At 59.6% G+C, this 16567-nt stretch overlaps 1 protein-coding gene across 1 annotated transcript in view; it reads left to right on the top strand.

The window, feature by feature from the left end:
- Lmtk3 (lemur tyrosine kinase 3) overlaps positions 1-16567 on the top strand; it is a 19028-nt gene extending 2461 nt beyond the window's left edge. The window contains exons 3-16 of the mRNA XM_074057891.1: positions 277-410; positions 658-808; positions 1310-1386; positions 1853-1971; positions 5308-5395; positions 5674-5822; positions 6449-6533; positions 6623-6744; positions 6841-6990; positions 7404-9892; positions 11084-11490; positions 12963-13098; positions 13385-13522; positions 16411-16567. Of these exons, the coding sequence (XP_073913992.1) occupies positions 277-410; positions 658-808; positions 1310-1386; positions 1853-1971; positions 5308-5395; positions 5674-5822; positions 6449-6533; positions 6623-6744; positions 6841-6990; positions 7404-9892; positions 11084-11490; positions 12963-13098; positions 13385-13522; positions 16411-16427 (4262 nt within the window). The 3' untranslated portion in view covers positions 16428-16567. The remainder of the gene's footprint in view (positions 1-276; positions 411-657; positions 809-1309; positions 1387-1852; positions 1972-5307; positions 5396-5673; positions 5823-6448; positions 6534-6622; positions 6745-6840; positions 6991-7403; positions 9893-11083; positions 11491-12962; positions 13099-13384; positions 13523-16410) is intronic.

The following is a 16567-nucleotide window of genomic DNA, read 5'->3' as shown; positions in this document are numbered from 1 at the left end:
GAATCCGTCCAAGCCTGGGGTGAGGGGATGCGATGGTTGTGGGATGTCCCCAGTTTGGGGCGAGAGAAGGGACCCCACCCCCAGCTCAACCACCTGGGAAGGCCCCAAACTACAACTCCCACTATGCCCTGTGCCACCTGGTCCCTCTGCCAAAAGGGGTTCTTGATTGTAGAGCATCATGGGAGTTGTAGTCCAAAACTGGCCGGGATGGGAGGGGCATGAGTACAGGAGCCAGTGGCTTGAAGCCGGAACCCTAGTCTAGCCCTGTCCTCACAGATGGATTCGCCCTTGGCCGGGCCCCTCTGGCTCCTCCCTACGCCGTGGTCCTCATTTCCTGCTCTGGCCTGCTGGCCTTCATCTTCCTCCTTCTCACCTGTCTGTGCTGCAAACGGGGTGATGTTGGTTTCAAGGTGAGGTGGCTGAAGGGACTAACATGGGGAGGAAGACCCCAGCAAGACCTTTTCTCCCAACTCAGGTGGCTGGTGGAGGAGGGGCAGTAAGTCCCGGAGCACATCCGGGCCTAAAGTTATGGCAGACCTGGACGCTTGAGATCTGGAAACGGGCGGAGAATGGGTTGGGATTGGGGGAATTTTGAGAAGGATGTAGGCGCAGCTCTCAGTCCGGGGTTCACCTACTCCTCACCTCTCCCGGCCCCAGGAGTTTGAGAACCCTGAAGGGGAGGACTGCTCTGGGGAGTACACTCCCCCCGCGGAGGAGACCTCCTCCTCACAGTCGCTGCCTGATGTCTACATTCTCCCGCTGGCTGAGGTCTCCCTGCCAATGCCTGCCCCGCAGCCTTCACACTCAGGTACTGCCCCACACCCAGAGAAGGATCCTACAGTCCCAAGGGACAGGGACAGAGGCCCTAAGTGTCTTCCCTTCAGGGTTCTGGGAGCTGAGACCTGAAAGGCAGGGGTGGGAGATCCCGGTTCCTGAAAGTCGCCGGGCTTCCAAAGGCAGACAGATGATCTTGGTGGGAAACCATTACTTAATCCCAAATCGGATTTGGAGATTCTTGTGGGACAATCGAGGGTGAGCTCAGCCTAGAGCTCAATCTCCACGGCAGCCAATGGGAGGCTGAAATCAAGTCATAGGAGCTTGGGAGGCCAAAGGGAAGGGATGATTGGATGCCGGAGTCTTGTGGGCAGCCAATGAGAGGCTGAGATCCTGTTGTGGAATGTTGGAGGTAGCCAATGAGAAGAGACTGGTGTCTGCTTTGACTCCGGTCCTCAGTGAGTTGGGATGGGGAAACTCGGTGGTACCCGGGAGGGGAGAGAGGCTCAGGGGTCTCCTCCTATCCCCTCCCCAGACATGACCACCCCCCTGGGCCTTAGCCGCCAGCACCTCAGCTATCTACAGGAGATTGGGAGCGGCTGGTTTGGGAAGGTGAGTGGGACTGGGGGCGGGAGGTAGGGGGTCTATAGGATCCTGGCCTGTGCTGTTCTGTGTGCACCCCTCCCCCGCTCTCACCATTTCTCATCTGTCTCTCACCTCCCTGATCCCCACGTCCCTCAGCCCACCCATCCCCCGCTGTCCACCTGTCACCTGCTTCCACCCACCCCATCCCCACATCTGTCGGTCAGCGCCTCCCTTCTCACCTCATTGACCACTTCGCCTCGCCACCCGGTTCTCCACGCGTCCGTCAGTCTGTCCATCCTTCCATCCGTCCCTGCACCCATCGGACTTTGGGCCCGTGAGTCTCTCACCCCGTGTCCCGTGGGGGACAGGGGAGGTAGGATATGAAAGAAGGGACTTCCCACTGGGAGCTGTGGGGTGGGGTGGAGCTGACTCTGGGGATGGGGGGACCTGCTGGGACACAGCCCTGTCTGACTCCTTGGTACCCATTGGCCAGGTGATCCTGGGGGAGATTTTCTCCGACTACACTCCCGCCCAGGTGGTGGTGAAGGAACTGCGAGCCAGCGCGGGGCCTCTGGAACAGAGAAAGTTCATCTCCGAGGCTCAACCCTACAGGTGCCTTGGTGGGCGTGGGTGCTGGGGCCCAAACACCAGGTTCCCCTCTGATGTCACATTTGGGAGTGGAAGGAGCCCGGTCTTGAGTCAAACCTGGCTTCAAATCCCAGATCCACCTCTTCCAGGCTGTGTGACTCTGGCCAGAAGATTTTTCCTCCTGGAGCTTTGGGTTGGTTCTGGGACACAGCTAGGGACCTGCAATCTGATGGGGGTGAGAGGAGTGGCCATGCTGAGCTAGAGGCCTGCCCCTCTCAGCTAGGACCCTCAGGATCTTTGTCTGGCAAGTGATCATCCCACAAAGAGGGCAGCTGGGACAATGCAGGATGACTCTGTGTTACTACTGGGTACTAACCCCCAGCTAGCCACTGTGGAGGTCTGTCCCATTTCCTTATAGCCACTAGATTGTGAGGTCTGGGAGAAGGACCTGTCCCCTCCCCTCCTCTCCTCTAGGATGTGGTCTGTGTAAACATTTACCAGATACTCGTGTTGGGAGGTAATGGGTTCCCCAACAAGGAAAGGGTGTCTATGCAGAGCTCCCTTGGCAGAACAGTTGTAAAAGTGGGGTTCACCCTGGGAGATACAGACATTGGACCAGGACCTCTTTGCTCCAAAGCCTCCCATGACTCCCTAGTGCTCACAATAGGCAAGTCTACCCTTTCCTACAGCCTACGGGACCCGCACAGCCTGACCCTCTTCCCTTCTCCCCACTGTCCCTCTTACCCCAGCCTCCCTGGCCTCCTCATTGGCCTCTTTCCTGCCTCTGGACCTTTGCTATGGTTCCCTTTCTCTACAGTCTCTTTCCTTGCCCACCCAGCCCTGAGCTGGGGGCTCCCTTTCACTCCTTAGGTCTCAGTTCCGAGTTTTGCCCTTACACCCTGACCCCCTGTAAAGGGGGCTCTAGAATGTTCCACAATATCATCTCTTTCTTTCTTCCTAACACGCACCCCAGTTTGTTGTTATTTTCTCTGTTGACCTACTTGTTTCTTGTCTCTCCCCAGACTGGTGCTGGCAACCGCTAGTCATATATAGCTCTTTAAATTTAATCTCACTTGGGAGGCTGAGATTGGGAGGATGGAGGTTTGAGGCCAACTGGGGCGAATAGTTCTCGAAAGACCCCATTTCCAAAATAACCAGAGCAAAATGAACTGGAGGTGTGCCTCAAGTGTGAAGTCCTGAGTTCAAACCCCAGTTCTACCCCCCCAAGAAAAAACCACAAAAAAAAACCCTTACTGTAGATGCAAGCAAATTACAACTCATTTCCCCAGGAACACTTGCCATATTTCAATTGTCCTGTGTGCCTGTGTGGCCAGTGGCCCCGTGTTGGAAAATGCAGTTCCAGAATGGCCCCCATTTCCTTGGGGATCATATACAGGCATCATCATCCTGTCTAGCAGGACAGTGGTGAGCCCAGGTCTCCTTCTCTCTTTGTCAGCCTCAGTCTCCCAGCTGGTCATTTCTCTACCCAGACCATGGTAGATGCCTGGTTTTCAACCAAACAGGATGAAAGTCCTGGGTGGAGAAGGTCCCACAAAATAGTAGAACTGTTAAAAACAGGTGGTGGATGGCCCTGGATGCTGGCCTTAGTAGGCAAAGAAGTCACTTGCACCTGCTGGCCAGACTCTGGATGACCAGCATGAACTGCTCAATTCTCTCTCTGAGCCCCAGGCCACGCAAGAGGGTTATCCCAGTACTCTGGAGGCAGAGGCAGGAGACTTGCCAATTCCAGTCCAGCCTAGGCTGTCTCAAAAAACCAAAAGAATAAATTTTAAAAAGAGAGTCAGGTGCCAGTGATGCACACTTGTAATCCTAGCTACTCAGGAGGCAATCAGGAGGATGGAGGTTCAAGGTCAGCCCAGGCAAATAGTTCGTGAGATCCTATCTTAAAAAAACCCATCACGAAAAAAGGGCTGTTGGGAGTGACTCAAGGGTAGGCCCTGAGTTCAAACCCCGGCCTTGAAAAAAAAAAAAAAAAGAGAGAGAGAGAGGGAGAGAGAGAATATTGGCATATCAAAAAGGCCAGGAGGAAATGAGGCAGGAAGTGATGAGACAGGGGCCTTCTGGACAGACCCTCAGGGAGACCAGGTTGATTGGTGTTTGCAATGCAAAACATCATGGGAAGTGTGTTCCAGGCAGAGGGAATGGCAGGTGCGAAGGTTGGAATAAGCTTGATGGGAGGGAGCGGCCCTGGAAATACAATTAGAATGGAGGGTGAAAATAAAGCCAAACATATGTTATTAAAATAAAAACAATAGTACTAGCGCCACCTGTAATCCCAGCATTCGGGAGGCTGAGGTAGGAGGATACAGAGTTTGAAGCCAGACTGGGCTCCATTGCCAGACCCTGTCTTAAAAAAACCAAAACAAAGCAACACAACGGTAGTAGCTAAAGCCATTTCCTCTCTGATCTCACTAACCTCTTCTCCACACCTGCATGAGGGAGTTAATACACTGCCCCATTTTTCAGATGAGGCAAACAGAGGCAGAGACAGTGAAGTAACTTACTGGAGATCACACAACTGGGAAAGGTGGAATCACGATTGAACCCCACGGTGTGAGAGTGAAGTAGGGCCTGGGGGGCTGTAAAGCTTCCAAGGGAGACAATGTGAAGTGAGGGGTTGAGGGGCCATCAGGAGGGTGACAAGGAGACGGTGTCCTCCAGAGAGAACTGGATGTGCAAAGGCTCAGAGCCTAAGCAGGGCCTGCATGTTTGGGAAAATGTACAGGGGTGAAGAGGGGCCTGGCCAGAGAGGAGGGCAGGGTCGCCAAACAGCCCAGCTCCCTCTTGGGGGCAATGGGGAGCCACAGAGGACTGTCAGCAGGTGGGTGACAGGTCAGGAACACCCTGAAGCTGGAGCTGTGGACATGTTGAGGAGGGGACAGAGAAGGCGGGGACAGGATGAACGCTGGGTGAGGAGGAGGGAGAGGCAGGGACACCTGAGGTCCGGCACTGCACGCCCTCCAGGGTGCACCTGAGATTCCACCTGGGAAGGGGAGTGCGGCTGGGGCGGGCAGAGACTCATGGTGAGCACCAAGAGGCTGAGCCGCAGTTTGGCTGGGGAGGGGGAGTCTGGGGGTGAATGGACGGCTGCTCCTGGTTCCTCCCCTTCTCTCTCCTATCTCCTCCCCTGACTCTTCCTCCTCCCATGGTTCCTCCAGTCTCCCTGGCTCCTCCCTCTTCTCTCCTGACTCCGCCTCTTCCCTGGCTCCTCCCCCTCCTCCTCTTCCCTGGCTCCTGCCCGTCCTCCCCTGGCTTCTCCTCCTCCCTTGGCTCCTGTCTCCTCTCTCATCTCCCCGCTCCTCTCTGAACTCCTTCTCTCCCCCTGGCTCCCCTTCACAGGAGCCTGCAGCACCCCAACGTCCTCCAGTGCCTGGGCCTCTGTGTGGAGACGCTGCCCTTCCTGCTGATCATGGAGTTCTGTCAGCTGGTAAGGGGCTGGGACCTGGGGGGTGGCGGGGGAGCTAGAGGAGTGAGGGAGGCAAGCCAAAGTGCTTGTGGCATCATCATCATGAGGCGTTTGGTGGCCGCACTGACATTTCTTGAGCACTTGTCACTTGGCTGCCCTGAAGTAGCGCGCAAAAGTAGATTCTGTCACTACTCCCTTCAAGCAGCAGGGGAAACTAAGGCCCCGAGAGACTGACCCTGTCCTTGCTTCGGACAGTGGCAGGGATTATGTGTGCTGACCCGTTCCTGCCTCCCTCCCAGGGGGACCTGAAGCGATACCTCCGGGCTCAGCGGCCCCCCGAAGGCCTGTCCCCTGAACTGCCCCCTCGAGACCTGAGGACACTGCAGAGGATGGGCCTGGAGATCGCCCGTGGACTGGCGCACCTGCACTCTCACAATTACGTGCACAGGTGCGCAGGCCAGGGAGCCACTGGAGGGGGCCACGGGAGGAGGGGGAAGCTAAAGGAAGGGAGGGGTTGTGAGTGACTGGCACAAAACCCTGGAGGGACCAGAGAGGGAATCCAGAGAATGGCCCAGGGGAAGGAGAAGCAGGAGTCAGGAAAGGAGGAGCGGCCAGGAGAGGAGGGGTAGAACTAGGAAAGGGGGAGCCAATGAAGGAGGAGGAGTCAGAAGGGGAGGGGCCAGGAGAGGAGAGGGAGGGACCAAGACGAGAGGGAGGAGTCAGGGGAGAAGGAGGCAGGACCTGGGGGAGGACTCAGGAGAGGAAGGGGAAGGGCCAGGAGTTGAGTGGGGGGGCCCTGGTGTAGGGGAGGAGCCAGAAGGGGTGTGGTCAGGAGAGAAGGAGGAGTCCGGAAAGGAAGGAGTCAGCAGGGGGAGGGGCCAGGAGAGAAGGGGCGATGCCAAGAGGAGGGTCAGGAGAGGAAAAGGAGGAGTCAGAGAAGGAGGGAAAGAGGCATGGGTAGGCAGAGGAACCAGGGGAGCAATGAGAAAAGCCGTGGAGAAGTCAGAGATGTGGGTGTGGAATGGTAGGGGCCTCTGTTGCTCACCACTCCCCCCCCACCCCGCCCCTCTCCAGCGACCTGGCGCTGCGTAACTGCCTGCTGACATCCGACCTCACCGTGCGCATCGGGGACTACGGGCTGGCGCACAGCAACTACAAGGTGGGGCTGCCTCCAGTGGGCGTGAGGGCGGGGGGGGGCCCATGGGGTGCCCTGACCCGCCTGACCCGCCGCGCCTGGCCTGTCCCCAGGAGGACTATTACCTGACACCTGAGCGCCTGTGGATCCCGCTGCGCTGGGCTGCCCCCGAGCTCCTGGGGGAGCTGCACGGGACCTTCATGGTGGTGGATCAGAGCCGCGAGAGCAACATCTGGTGAGGGGTCGCGCATGGGAAAACTGGGTCCGACCGGGGGAGAACCCCCAAGGGTCCTGGCTGGGCTGAGTCCTCTGTGCCCCTCTGCTTTCGCAGGTCTTTGGGGGTGACCCTGTGGGAGCTGTTTGAGTTTGGGGCACAGCCCTATCGCCATCTGTCAGACGAGGAGGTCCTCGCCTTTGTCGTCCGCCAGCAGCACGTCAAACTGGCCCGGCCAAGACTCAAGCTGCCCTATGCAGACTACTGGTTAGGGGAGGCCCTGACCCCTGACCTTTCCCATGTCACCCCAAGATGGTCCCAGCAGCCCCACTCCCTTCACATACCATCCACAATCTCATTTGTCCCTAATGTACCCCCAAGAGGGGAGAGGGGACATCCTCACCCCTCTGCCAGCAAATGCTACTTGGGGGAGGGAAACTGAGTCAGGGAGTGGCAGAGCTGGGATTTGGGCTGCCCTTGTCGATTCCAGAACTCACAGCCCAAATAGGGACATCACCCTTTCCTCACATCCACATGTCTTCTCCAGACCTCTGGGGCTCTGTCTCCCCTGTCTCTGGGACTGTGTCCCCCTCTCTGGTCTCTCTCTTCCGTCTCTCTGGGGCTCTGTTCCCTCTCTGGGGCTCTGTCCTGCTTACTCTCTCCTCTCCCCTGTTCCTCAGGTATGACATCCTGCAGTCCTGCTGGAGGCCACCTGCCCAGCGCCCCACGGCCTCGGATCTCCAACTGCAATTAACCTACCTGCTCTCTGAGCGGCCCCCCAGACCCCCACCACCTCCACCTCCACCCCGAGATGGTCCCTTCCCCTGGCCCTGGCCCCCCTCGCACAGTGCACCCCGCCCAGGAACCCTGTCTTCGCCTTTCCCCCTTCTGGATGGCTTCCCTGGGGCCGACCCTGATGACGTGCTCACGGTCACCGAGAGCAGCCACGGCCTCAACCTCGAGTGTCTGTGGGAGAAGGCAAGGCGGGGAGCTGGCCGAGGTGGGGGGGCACCTCCCTGGCAGCCAGCGTCTGCGCCTCCAGCCCCCCATGCCAACCCCTCGAACCCTTTTTACGAGGCACTGTCCACACCCAGCGTTCTGCCTGTCATCAGTGCCCGCAGCCCCTCTGTGAGCAGCGAATATTACATCCGCCTGGAGGAGCACGGCTCCCCGCCCGAGCCCCTCTTTCCCAACGACTGGGACCCTCTGGACCCAGGCGTGCCAGCCCCTCAGGCTCCCCAGGCCCCCTCCGAGGTCCCCCAGCTGGTGTCCGAGACCTGGGCTTCCCCCCTCTTCCCTGCGCCCCGGCCCTTCCCGGCCCAGTCCTCAGCATCAGGAAGCTTCCTGCTGAGTGGCTGGGACCCCGAGGGCCGGGGCGCCGGAGAAACCCTGGCGGGAGACCCTGCCGAGGTCCTGGGGGAGCGAGGGACCGCCCCATGGGCCGAAGAGGAGGAGGAGGAGGAAGAAGAGGGCAGCTCCCCGGGGGAAGACAGCAGCAGCCTTGGGGTGGGGCCCAGTCGCCGGGGCCCACTCCCCTGTCCCCTGTGCAGCCGCGAGGGCCCCTGCTCCTGCCTGCCACTGGAGCGGGGGGACGCTGTGGCTGGTTGGGGGGGCCACCCTGCCCTTGGCTGTCCCCACCCCCCAGAAGACGACTCGTCCCTGCGGGCAGAACGGGGTTCCCTGGCCGACCTGCCCCTGGCCCCCCCTTCGTCGGCCCCCCCCGAGTTTCTGGACCCCCTCATGGGGGCCGCAGCACCCCAGTACCCCGGGCGGGGACCACCTCCCGCTCCCCCCCCCCCGCCGCCACCTCCCCGGGTCCCCGCGGAACCGGCCGCGTCCCCCGACCCCCCGTCGGCCCTGGCCAGTCCAGGCTCAGGCCTGTCGTCACCGGGCCCCAAGCCGGGGGACAGCGGCTACGAGACCGAGACCCCTTTTTCCCCCGAGGGAGCCTTCCCAGGTGGGGGGGCAGCCGAGGAGGAAGGGGTCCCTCGGCCACGGGCTCCCCCCGAGCCACCCGACCCAGGAGCGCCCCGGCCACCCCCAGACCCGGGTCCCCTCCCACTCCCAGGGACCCGGGAGAAGCCAACCTTCGTAGTTCAAGTGAGCACCGAGCAGCTGCTGGTGTCTCTGCGGGAGGATGTGACAAGGAACCTCCTAGCGGACAAGGGGGCAGCGTCCCGGGGGACAGGACCCAGGAAGGCAGGGAGAGGTCCCGGGAACAAAGAGAAAGTCCCAGGCCTGAGCAGAGACCAGGCAGTCCTGGGCAGCGGGAAGAAAGCCCCGTGCCTGAGCCTCCCCGTGAACGGAGTGACAGCGCTGGAGAACGGGGCCCAGAGAGCCCCGGGCATCGAGGAGAAGGTGGTCGAGAATGGGGGCCTGGGATCCCCAGAGAGAGACGAGAAAGTGCTGGAGAATGGGGAGCTGACGCCCCCAAGGAGGGAGGAGAAAGCCCTGGAGAATGGGGAGCTGAGGTCCCCAGAGGCCGGGGAGAAGGTGCTGGCGAATGGGGGTCCGATGCCCTCAAAGAGCGAGGAGAAGGCGTCCGAGAATGGGGGCCCGAGATTCCCCAGGAGCACGGAGAGGCCACCAGAGACTGGGCCTTGGAGAGCCCCAGGGCCTTGGGAGAAGACGCCCGAGACTGGGGGTCCAGCCCCAGAGACCTCCCTGGAGAGAGCCCCTGCCCACGGCGAGGTGGCCTCGCCCCAGAACGGCTTGGAGACGGTCCCTGGCCCACGTGGCCCAGTCCCCAAGAGCGGGATGCTGGAACCCGGGACCGAGAGGAGAGCCCCCGAGACTGGGGGGGCGCCGAGAGCCCCAGGGGCTGGGAGGCTGGACCTCGGGAGTGGGGGCCGAGCCCCAGTGGACGTGGGGATGGTCCCCGGCGGCGGCCCCGGAAGCGACGTGGACGCAAAGGTCGGATGGGTAGACAGCACGAGGCCACAGCCATTGCCACCGGAGACCCAGCCGAGGAGGCAGGAGCCAGTGCCCCTGAGATCCAGGCCGGAGGTGGTCCCCGAGGGAGACCCCGGGGTCCCAGACAACAAGGCCGGAGGAGACATGGCACCCAGCGGAGACGAGGACCCCCCCAAATCCGAGAGGAAGGGCCCCGAGATGCCACGACTGTTCTTGGACTTGGGACCTCCTCAGGGGAACAGCGAGCAGATCAAAGGTGAGGTTTGTGGGGAGACCTTGGAGGTGTGGGGTGCGGTTGAGGTCAGGCTGGAGGTGGTAGGTATGGCAGGTTGTGTGAATGCACACCACCTGGGTGCAATCCCAACTCTGTTCCTCCCTCTCCCTGCAACCTTGGGTGACAGTCCTTACTGCTCTGAATGAATGACAGGGACAGCACATAAGCGGCCATGAGGGTAATGCAAGTGAAGGAAGACCAAAGCACTTAGCCTACGGCCTGCAACACATTTGGGACCTCCTTTTTGTCACTGTAGTCCATTTGGAACAGGGGTCTTAAAGTCAGATGCCCACAGGGGCCAGGCAGTATTGGGAAACAGAAAAGCACTGGGGAAGGGGAGCTGGGGGTGAGGAGAAAATGTCCTGTCTTAGGGACAGCTGTGTCTCAGGCAGCCCACCCAGTGTTGCCAGTTGAACCAGCACTTGCTGGTTTTTTGACCAGAAAAAAAACTGGTCTCCTCATGGGGAGCAGTCAGGGCCCCAGATTGGCAGGTGTGGTGTCTGGTTTAAACTTTTCAACAAGCTGAGAGCTCTCTCCAGTGTTCAGGCCCTGGGCCACCCATGGCTGGGCTCCAGGATGGCTGAGACCTGGCCCTGTGCCACTTCTGTGTGCTCAGGGCCTGGGGATGTGGCCATAAATGAGCCAGACAGTGTTCTGTGGCCAGGTGGACACTAGCTGCACTGCCACAGACCTGCAGTGCATGCAGTGATCTGAGCCGGTGTGGCCAGAGCAGGTGCACCTGACTCCTGGAGGTCACACAAGGCTCTGACACCCCAGAGGGGCAGGGCTTGCAGGACAAAAAGGAGTTCCAGGCAGATGGAATAGCATATGCAAACGCTTAAGAGGCGCGAAGAATGGGGAGGCCACCCATGTGGATAGAATGAAGTGGGGACAATGGCTGGAGATGTCAGTTGGGCCAGGACACCCGGGTCTGATGGGCTGTGGGGAGAAGCTGGGCTTTATGCTTTGGGTACTGGGGAGCCATGGTGAGATAAGCAGTGGAGCTGGGGAGAGAGCTTTCCCATCCTGCATGGAGAAAGACCCCCCCCCGTACAGCCCTTCAGTTCACGGGATTGGCGCGGGAGTGCGGGGTTACCTGAGGACACGCAGCTAAGAGCGAGGGCCTGCCTCAGTTTCCCCGGGACAGGAGCTCACCGGTCTCTCCTCTCGCAGCCAAGCTCTCCCGGCTCTCGCTGGCGCTACCGCCGCTCACGCTCACGCCGTTCCCGGGGCCGGGCCCGCGGCGGTCCCCGTGGGAGGGCGCGGACGCCGGGGCGGCTGGCGGGGAGGCCGGCGGGGCGGGGTCGCCGGGGCCGGCGGAGGAGGACGGGGAGGACGAGGACGAGGACGAGGAGGACGAGGAGGCAGCGGGCGCGGCGGCGGGGCCGCGGGGCTCCGGGAGGACGCGGGCAGCCCCGGTGCCCGTCGTGGTGAGCAACGCCGACGGGGACGCGGCCCGCCCGCTGCGGGGGCTGCTCAAGTCTCCGCGCGGGGCCGACGAGCCCGAGGACAGCGAGCTGGAGAGGAAGCGCAAGATGGTCTCCTTCCACGGGGACGTGACCGTCTACCTCTTCGACCAGGTGGGTCGCCCGGGAGGGCGCGGGTCCCTGCAGCAGGGCATGGCGTGGAGCGGGAGCGAGCCTTGGGGGGCGGGGCCGGGGGCGGAGCGGACCGGCCGAGTGGGCGTGGTCTTGGAGAGATTGACAAGGGCGGTGGGGAGGGGACTGTGATGGGGAGGAGTCTGGAGAGTCAGAGGAGGCCTGACTGGAAACAAAGGGAGGAGCTTAGAGAGGGTAAGAGGAAAGTGTTGAGAAGAGGATTAGGGCGTGGTCTGGGCCCTGGGGGCGGAGCCTAGTGCGATTTGGGGCAGATCACACCCAGGAGGCTTAAGCGATGCAGCAGGCCTGGTGTGGTGGTGCACGGCTGTAATTCCAGCATTCAGGAGGCAGAGGGCAGAATATTCCAAGTCAGTCTGGGCTGTAAGCCCAGAGAGACCAAAAAATGACAAAAAAAGATATGTCTGGTAGTTTTTTAAGACTTTGGGGTGGACTCAGGAATAGTTGGAACTAATGTGGATGAGTCATAGAGTGTTGGGTTGAGAATTGTGTTAATAGTAACTGGAGTAGGCCATGCCTGTAATCCCAGCACTTGAGAGGAAGAGGACCAAGATCGTGAGTTCAAGGCTACATATTAAGACCCTGTCTCAAAACAAACGAACAAAAACCACACAGCAGGGCGCTAGTAACTCGCATCTGTAATCCTAGCTACTTGGGAAGTTGAGATCGGGAGGATCCAGGTTAAAGGCCAGCCCAGGCAAATAGTTCTTCAGACCCCATCTCCAAAATAACCAGAGCAAAATGGGTTGATGGAGTGGCTCAAGTGGTAGAGTGCCTGCTTTGCAAGTGCAAAGCCCTGAGTTCAGTCCCACCAGAAAAAAAGTAACCCAGTCGGAGGGGATAGAGTTCTAAGAGGAAAATGGGCGTGGCAGTGCCCATGGACTAGGAGCATGTCCAGATGATCCTGGGCGAGGTTGTAAGGTGAACGAGAAGATGGCCAAGAGCTGGGCCAGGGCCACTACATCAAGGGGATGGGACTTGGAGTGGGCCACATCTGAAGGCGGGGCATGGGGCACAGGGGCGGAATCATCACATCCACATCCTGGGGCGGGATGTGTGCAGGCTGGGGTAGAAGTTTGGACTGAAGGGCCATAGGGACAGGTACTTCTGGGCTCCAAAATTGGACAACTGCAGTTCATATCTGGGAGGTACATGGGACTGACAGACACGGGCAGGGCTTACGAGATCGTGTTGGGTAGGGGCTCTGGTGCAGGTAGTACGATAAGGAAAGACTGTAGTGGGCGGGGCTTGTGTCAAGTAAAAACCCTCGTCCGGGTTGAGGTTAAGGCTGGCCCAATGCTTCGAAGGCAGATCGGTGCTCCCAGTCACCTCTCCAGAGAGCGCGAGTCACTGATTATAAACTGGAGCTCCTGAAGCCCAGAAATGTTACTTGTAGGGGAGGCAGCGAGTGCGACGTGACTGATTTGCCTTCACAGGAGACGCCAACCAACGAGTTGAGCGTCCAGGGCCCTCCAGAGGGGGACACAGACCCATCAACGCCCCAAGCGCCCCCGACGCCTCCCCACCCCGCCACCCCCGGAGATGGGTTTCCCAGCAACGACAGCGGCTTTGGTGAGGGCGGGGCCGAGGAGGGGCGGGGCCTTGAAGAGGGCGGATCCGGGGAGGGGTGAGGTCTGGGGGGGGGAAGGGGCGTGGTCTAGAAGGAAGGGGCGAGGTCTATGCTAATGAAAATCGGCTAGGAGGGGAGTCCCGTGGCCTAGGGGAGAGCGTGGTCTATGCGAGATGGGCGCGGTCTATAGAGGTGCGCGTGGCCTAGGGTGGAGGGGCGTGGCCTGGGCGGGGCACGAGCTGGAGCCGGCTCCTGGCACGTCTGAGGGTCTGGCTCTTCCTCCTCCAGGAGGCAGTTTCGAGTGGGCGGAGGATTTCCCCCTCCTCCCCCCGCCCGGGCCCCCCCTGTGCTTCTCCCGCTTCTCCGTCTCGCCTGCGCTGGAGACCCCGGGGCCCCCCGCCCGGGCCACCGACGCCCGGCCCGCAGGTACTGTGCTTCCGGCCCGGTCCTGTCCCCACCTCCACGTGTCTCCGTCCCCAGCTGTTAACCCCCTTTGCAAACCATCTCTAAATCTCTCTGCCTCTCATTTCTCTCTCTTCCTTCCTCACTGCTCACACCCCACCCAGCTCTCCATCTTCGGTGCTCACACCCCTCTGATCCTCGATTTCCCCACGCACACACTGTTGCCCATTTCTGGGCTGAGACTCCTAGTTGGATCCTAATCCCACCTCCGTTTGTGGGGACACGAAACTAGCTGGCAGGACAGGGCCAGAGTCCAGTAACAGTTTCAGCTACTGAAATCACGCAGCAGTCCCGGGGACCCCGCCATGTGCCCGCTACATTTTAACACATTTAGTCCTCTCTGTGATCTCTGAAGTGGATGCTAATCTCGTCCCCATCTTAAATAGGGGAAACTGAGGCACGGAAAGAACTAAGAAGCCAGGATTCAAATCTCCCCCGCTGTGGGCTCTCTCCAGTAGTCAGCTTCCTCTCCCGTGTCGTTTCACATGTGCTGTGTCGCCAGTCCTCACATTCACTGTGGGAGGGGGTCGGGGGTTACCCTTGAGGCTGACTGTGCGGGAAGCTAAGGCCACTGAGAGGGCGCAGGCCAGTGTCACCTGGGGTTGGACAAGCTCTCTGCTGCCCCCTGCTGCCCATATAGAGAACAGCCCAAGATGCAGGGCCTGAGCTGACCTGGCCGCTGGTGTGTTCCACGGAACAGCTGAGCAGGGAGCAGATGCAACCAGGCCTCTCATGGGGTTCCATTCCTATCCCCTAAGTCCTGCCTGAGTCCAGGTGTTGGCCCTACCTTTTTTTTTGGAGACACGGTCTCGCTATGTAGCCCAGGCTGGCCTAGAACTCTCAATCCTCCTGCTTCTGCCTTTCAAGTGCTGGGATTACAGATGTGCAACACCACGCCTGGCTTGGTCCTGCCATGTCTCGGTTGGGTGACTTGGGGCAAATCACTTTCCCTCTCTGCTTCAGTGTCCTCATCTGTAGAGCAGGTATATGATGGTAGCGACCATCGCCTCGCAGTGTTGAGGACATTCAATGGCATGATTCTCCTGTATGCACCCGGGAGCCTGACCATGCAGCGGTGGTCTGTAACCATGAGCTGTCACTGCTACGTCGACGTTTGTTGAGGATGAGCTGTCCAGGCAGTGGGTAAACCTGTCCTGGGGTGCTCAGGAGCCATAGAGGACTGTAAGCAGGGGAGGGCCGCGGGCAGAGATTGACCCCTCTGGGGCCACATGGAGGCTGAGGGGGGACAGAGTGGAGTCTGGGTGGCTGGGTAGTGATGGGGAGAAACTTATGAGCTGTGCTCTGGAGACAAACAGGAGCAGAAGGGCACAGTCAAGGGCAGGAGGGAGGGGCTGTGGCTGACTCTTCACTTGGCTGTCTCCCCAGGCCTCACCCCAAATGCCACTTCCTCGCTGACACCCCCATCTTGGGTCCCCCACGAGGACAGGGTGGGGTGCATCCAGGATGTAGGGACACTGGCCAAATGGTGAGTCAGGGCTGAGGCTGGCAGGACTGGCCAGCAAGAATGACCTCACCCTTAGTCACCAGGAGCCGAGACAGAGGGCCCAGTCGTGTGAAACCTCAAATCCTGGCACTCAGTCCAAAATAGTCCTTCTGTGGAGATCTGGGAAGCTACTGAGCCCACCTGTCTCCCCAAATCATGCCAGAGAGACCCATCATGGGCGCCCTCTTTGGTGCTCAGCACACACTGCTGTCCACCTAACAGATGTTTGCTGGGTGCTGAGTGGTGCCACATAGACCAGAATCACCTACTCCTTTGAAAAGGAGCCAAGGGAAGCCGGGAGTGGTGGTAGCTGCTTGTAATCCCAGCACTCAGGAGCCTGAGGTTGGAGTATCTCAAGTTCCAGGCCAGCCTGGGCTACATAGTGAGACCCTGACTCAAAAAAAAAAAAAAAAAAGGGTGGGGCGCTGATGGCTCATGCCTGTAATCCCAGCTAATCAGGAGGCACAGATCAGGAGGATCCTGGTTTGAAGCCAGCCGGGGCAAAGAGCTCAAGAGACCTATTTAAAAAAAAAACAAAACAAAAGAAACCACACACACCAAAAGGGCTAGGGATTTGACTCAAGTGGTAGAGCGCCTGCCTAGCAAGGGTAAAGGCCTGAGGAGTTCAAACCCCAGTACTGCTCTCCTCCAGAAAAAAAAAAATAGAAAGGAGTAGAGGGCCATGTTTCCCATTTAAAGAGGGAAACTGAGGCTCAAGGATATGGACCTGATCTCGGACCCCTGGTGAGACACGCAGGGTGGGACTGGGTGGCCCTTGGCAGAACCTTCATCACGCTGGCCTTGGCTTCAGACCGGGCTTTTGTTTCACCTGGGGAGGCCCGAGGATGGGTCATGGGCACACTTGATGGGAGGTTTACCTGGAGAAGGGCACTTTGTGACACGCTGGACTCCAGGGACACAGCAGTGACCACAGCTCCTGTCCTCAGTGAGCTTAGGTTATGTAGGAGATAGCAGGCAGGGAGCTCTTCCACGATAACTGAGTTATGAGAAACATGAGAAAAAATAATTAGAGGGAAGCGAGTGAGACCGTGGGGTGTCCAGGGGACTAGGGTGACTCAGAATGGTTGGAAAGGCCTGTGAGCTTCCCCGGCAAGAGCAGTCCAGGCAGCAGGAACAGCAAGTGCAAAGGCTCTGGGCTCCAATTGTGTTTGGAGCCTTGGAGACCAGTGTGGCTGGAATGGAGAGAAGAGTGGGTGAGGACAGAGGGGACCAGGTGGAAGGGGGGACTTGTGGGCTACAACCAGGGCTTTGCTCTCTTTCTGAGTGAGCCAGAAGCTGTGAGCCTGGGTCTTGTGAACTCATGTCTTCCTCTACTGTCCTCCCTCAGGCCCCGTGGAGAACTGACTCCCCAAAGACCTGAACCCCCAGCACCCCCAGAAGAGATGTTGAGAGTAGAATCCTGTGTGGATGAAGGGGTCACTGATACCGCTGCAGATGCCACCGCCTCCGGGGAGGCCCCTGAGACTGGGCCCTCCCCCTCCCCC

The sequence above is a fragment of the Castor canadensis genome, chromosome 16 (assembly GCF_047511655.1).
Source record: "Castor canadensis chromosome 16, mCasCan1.hap1v2, whole genome shotgun sequence".
Taxonomy (NCBI): domain Eukaryota; kingdom Metazoa; phylum Chordata; class Mammalia; order Rodentia; family Castoridae; genus Castor; species Castor canadensis.
The sequence above is the reverse complement of the archived record's forward strand: the minus strand, read 5'-3'. Positions and strand labels throughout refer to the sequence as shown.